The 5266-nt window shown below is 44.2% G+C and overlaps 1 protein-coding gene across 1 annotated transcript; it reads left to right on the top strand.

The window, feature by feature from the left end:
- Positions 1 to 296: 296 nt before the first annotated feature.
- Positions 297 to 3320, top strand: LOC117343260. The gene has a single exon (XM_033905605.1). It carries the CDS (start codon positions 297 to 299, stop codon positions 3318 to 3320), a length of 3024 nt encoding a protein of 1007 aa, XP_033761496.1.
- Positions 3321 to 5266: the final 1946 nt, after the last annotated feature.

The raw sequence follows: 5266 nt of genomic DNA on the forward strand, positions 1-5266 counted from the left end.
AATAATGTATTTAACGTATTGAATTAATTGCATTTACATGTAAATGATTTAACTATACAACTATTGTTCGATCTGATAAATATTATGTGTCTAGGAATGAAAGGCTGCTTGTGAGTGCAGAAAGTGAAGGATATTATAATATTAAAAGGTATTGTAATCTGTGTATAGCCCTTTCACCTCCTTTCATAGGTATTAGTGAATATTGATGGACTTTTAATACATTCGAGACATTTGATCTGGGGTGAAAGGGCTTTTTGTATACTTTATGAAGGGGGCTGAAGATACACAGAGGGAAGATGGGGTGTGCACCAATTCTGCGGATGACACAACGCACAGGGCAACCTGGTGAGACGGAGGAGGAGGTGGTCCAGGACTCAAACCACAGTGACCACAGCGTCCATGTGGCAGACAACGAGGAGGGCAGCCAGAGAGAAGAAGTAACATCAGGAGAGACAGATAGTCAGCAAACAGTTGAACCCAGGGTACAGAATGCTGAAAGCACTCAGAGAAAGGCAAGGATCAAGTGGCCACCAAGTAGTAAAAAGGTAGAATGGGAGAAGTTTGACCAGGATGTAGACACAATCTTAAACACATCACTAGCAGGAGGCGTAGATAGAAAGATACAGGGCATGGCAACAATTATGTACAATGTAGGATTGGACAGGTTTGGTGCAGAGGAGGTGAAGAAGCAAGGAGAGGTGACAGCAAATAAGAACAGAAGGCAGAGAGAGATAGCCAACCTGAGGAGAGACCTTAGACAGCTGGCAAAACGATTCCGAGCAGCTGAGGAAGAAGAGAAGGCAAAGTTGTCAGAACTGAGAAACATGGCCAGGGAGAAGTTAAAGACTTTAAGAAGAGCAGAGAGAAGTAGGCGAAGGAGAAAAGATCGAGCAAGGGCACGAGCCAGATTCACCGCCAATCCATTCAAATTTACCTCACGGCTGTTAGGTAAAAGAGGCTCAGGAGTGTTAAGAGCAGGAAAGGAGGAAGTAGAACAACATCTGAGAGACATGCATAGTGATCCAAGGAGGAATGAAGATCTAGGCGGGAACGAGAAGCTGATACAACCAGAAGAACCTGAACAGCTGTTTGATGATGCAGAGCCCAGGCTGAGTGAGGTCAACAATGTCATCAGGAAGGCCAGAGCATCATCATCACCTGGACCCAACGGCATTCTATACAAGGTTTATAAAAATTGCCCAAGGTTGACTAAGAGGTTATGGAAACATCTACGAGTGGTGTGGAGAAGAGGAAAGTTGGCTGACAGCTGGCACCAGGCAGAGGGATGCTTTATACCAAAAGAAGAGAACTCGGAGACACTCAAGCAGTTCCGAACTATTTCCCTGTTGAACGTGGAAGGGAAGATATTTCTAGCAGTTCTAGCAAAGAGAATGACCACCTACATGCTAGACAACCAATACATCGACATAGCAGTGCAGAAAGGAGGGGTACCAGGTGTCTCAGGGTGCATTGAACATACTAGCATACTTTCACAGATCATCAGAGAGGCTAAAGAATTGAAAGGAGAATTAGCAGTAGTTTGGTTAGACTTAGCAAACACTTATGGATCTATGCCTCATAAGTTGGTTCAGATGACGTTGGAGCGGTATCACGTACCAGAGAAAATACGATTGTTGCTGCAGAGGTACTTCGACAGATTACAGCTAAGGTTCACAGTCCAAGATTTTACAACATCGTGGCAACGTCTGGAAGTAGGGATTGTGACAGGGTGTACCGTGTCTGTGATTCTTTTCTCGGCGGCTATGAACTTGATGGTGAAGTCTGTGGAGAAGATGAGCAGAGGACCTTGGATGAGGGCAGGTGTACGTCAACCCCCTGTCAGAGCATTCATGGACGACATGACCATTAGCACAAAGACCATCATTGAAGCTAAATGGACCCTCAAAGAGATCGAGGAAATGGTTAACTGGGCTCGGATGAAGATCAAACCAACAAAGTCAAGGAGTCTCGTACTAAAGAATGGAAAGATGCGGGAGCATAAATTCCAGGTAGGCGAGGAGATTATTCCAAAAGTGTCAGAAAAGCCCGTGAAGTGTCTTGGGAAGTTCTTTGATGACACCTTGGGTGACACCAGGAATGTAAGAGAGACAAGCAAACAACTCGAAGGATGGATGCTCGCTTTAGACAGAAGTGCTCTACCAGGGAAATACAAGGCTTGGATTTACCAACATGGAATACTTCCAAGAGCACTTTGGCCTCTACTTGTGTATGACGTGCCATTGACTACAGTCGAGGCGATGGAACGATCTGTGAGCAGTTACCTTAGAAGATGGCTCGCAGTCCCCAGGAGTTTCAGCAGTGTGGGATTGTATAGCTCAGGTACCAAGTTACAGTTGCCCATCACATCAGTAGTGGAAGAGTACAAGGTCACGAAGGTTAGACAACTCCTATTACTACGAGACAGCAAGGATGTCAAGGTACGGGACGCCAAAGTGAAGATCAAGTCAGGTTGGAAGTGGACGGCGAAGAAGACAGTGCAAGAGGCAGAGTCACGTCTGAGGCACGGAGATATTGTTGGCAGTGTGGCAGTGGGAAGGCAGGTACTGGGTGTGACATCGAGGACGAGATGGGGAACATCGTCTGATAAGGAGCGGAGGCAGTTGATCCAGAAGGAGGTACGCTCAATGGAAGAGGATACAAGAATGGTCAGAGCAGTGGGAATGAAGAAGCAGGGAAGTTGGCTGAACTGGGAAGGAGTGCGCCAGAAGAAACTGTCCTGGAAGGAGATATGGAGTATGGAACCCCAAAGACTGCAATTCCAGCTGAAGTCTGTATACGACGTGTTGCCGACACCAACCAATCTTGCGACATGGGGTATAACAGACGACGCAAACTGTAAGCTTTGCGGGAGGCCAGCAAACCTGGACCATACCTTATCTTCTTGTTCAGTTGCCTTGGCAGATGGGAGGTACACGTGGCGACACGATAAGGTCTTGTCTGTCCTTGCAGATACACTGGAGAGGAGCAGGAAGAAACCAAGGAAAAAGAAAAGGGGCCTGCGATTTGTAAACTTTGTCAAGGCCGGGGAGCAGACTACGAGAAGCACAGTGGAAGGGAGCGGATTGTTAGGAACAGCAGGAGATTGGCAAATGAGAGCAGACCTCAAGGGCCGCATGCAGTTTCCACAAGAAATAGCAGTTACCAATCAGAGGCCAGACATCGTCCTGTGGTCTACATCCATCAAACAGGCTGTTCTTGTGGAGTTGACCGTGCCGTGGGAGGAGAGAATTGAAGAAGCCCACGAGCGGAAGCGGAACAAATACCAAGATCTAGTAGCAGACTGTCAACAGGAAGGGTGAAAAATGTGGTGTCTTCCAGTGGAGGTGGGATGCCGAGGTTTCGTTGGGCAGTCGATGTGGAGGGCACTTCGGATCATCGGTATCACAGGGCCAGAGAGGAGACAACTTATAGGACACCTGGGCAGGGAAGCAGAGCTGGCATCTATGTGGCTGTGGAGGAAGAGAAACGACAAGTGGACAGGAAAGACTGATCAATAAGACCAAGATAGTAAGATATATAAAGTGCATAAAGACAGTGAGGAAAGACTGTGAATGAAGACCAAGACAGCGAAGTGATTCCGGGCTGGGACTTGATCACCCCAGTCGGCTCACCTCTGGAGGTTGTAGTGGACAGCGCCGAAACGACCTAGGAAGGAGGATCCACCTGAAGACGGAATCATGAAGCATCTAATCCAGCAAGATGTGTACAGGTAATAATATTTTATTATTTCATTAAATGGCAAAACTTAAATTATATCTTTGTTATATATATATAATTTAATTTTGCTTGTTACAAGCATTTTCATTGGCTCAAAAAATTATGTTATCATCTCATAACGTAAAAAAATCTGTGACGTCAGCGGAGTAATCGTTGTTCACGGGATTTTGTATTTATCGATGTGTTTTTAAATATCTGGAGCAAAATAAACATGTTAAACTTAATGAAAATGTTTCTTATCGTTGTTAATTAAATTATAAGGGTTAACTGTAATATATTTTTTACGTTATTGAGCAATAACACAAAAAACTGGGGTGTACTCTGAATAAACCGCGAAACACAAAAAACTGGGGTGTACTCTTTTCATAAACCGCTTCGCGGTTTATTCAGAGTACACCCCAGTTTTTTGTGTTATTGCTCAATAACCCGCGGTTTATGAAAAGAGTACACCCCAGTTTTTTGTGTTATTGCTCAATAACGTAAAAAATATATTACAGTTAACCCTTAAATATAAGGGGATTCCAACACAGTTTACACTTATAATGGTATAAAAATAGGTCAAGATCATTTCTTTGACTAAAAACTTAACAGCCGTTCTAATAGCTCTACATTTGATGTTTGATACGGCGACACCAGAAAAACGGCCGACAGGGATGACAGAATCCGCACTTCAGTATACTGTAAGCTCAAATTCCCTTCCGACAGGTGTGGTTTACAACATCAAATTAGATAAAACAAATATGGATGTTGAGAGGTACACAAATGCTGCGATAGTTCGACAAAACCCCTTGTCTAGACAAGCTTTTACTCATGAAAATTGACGGTCCGAATAGTGGGCGTGGCGGTGGGCGTGGTCTACGTCTAGATAAGACAATCGTTTCTCTCTGATCACACCAAAACATCAAAGACGGGGTCATCTTTGTTACGGTACTTTAACACTTTCTCCGCTAGAAGTCGCACAATACCCCTATGTCGTCTGTCCGCCCCCTTTCTGTCCTGTACCATCCTTCTGGCAATATTCCAACTTGTCCAATTTTGATGGTATCTCTCGTTTTCTGTTGTTTCTGACCATGTCAGTCTTTCTCCCGGTGCCAATTAGTGTTATATAACAGTTGTTGTGTCTTTCTCTCAAGAAGTGTCCTATCAATATCCACGTTTCCCCCTTATTTCACAACTGATTGCCATCTTGTTTTACGTATCTTTCCTAGGAGCTGCTCCTAGGCACTGTTCTTGGAAGTTGTTAAGTTTCTTTTCGTCGCTTTTAGAATGTGTATGTTTCGTCTTATGCCTCTTGTTGGACATACACTACCTCTAAGGTAACTGAATGCTTCTGTAGTCATTTGAATTATATTTTTGATGTCATTACTACCTCATCCTTTCTTTTATCTACAACGACTCCCCAGTACGTAAAATGCCAACGGCTTTCACTTTCTAATTGTTTGCATAGATGATTTCTTCGTTTCTGGTACTTCATTGGACTGAGTTTTAGTCCAACTCTTACAGTTTCAGTTGTTTGACGCTGCGATTT

The sequence above is a fragment of the Pecten maximus genome, chromosome 15 (genome assembly GCF_902652985.1).
Source record: "Pecten maximus chromosome 15, xPecMax1.1, whole genome shotgun sequence".
In the NCBI taxonomy this organism is placed as follows: Eukaryota; Metazoa; Mollusca; class Bivalvia; order Pectinida; family Pectinidae; genus Pecten; species Pecten maximus.

What these genes read in the sequence shown, in the direction of transcription:
- LOC117343260 (XM_033905605.1), top strand. Translation starts at nt 297, where the DNA reads ATGGGGTGTGCACCAATTCTGCGGATGACACAACGCACAGGGCAACCT.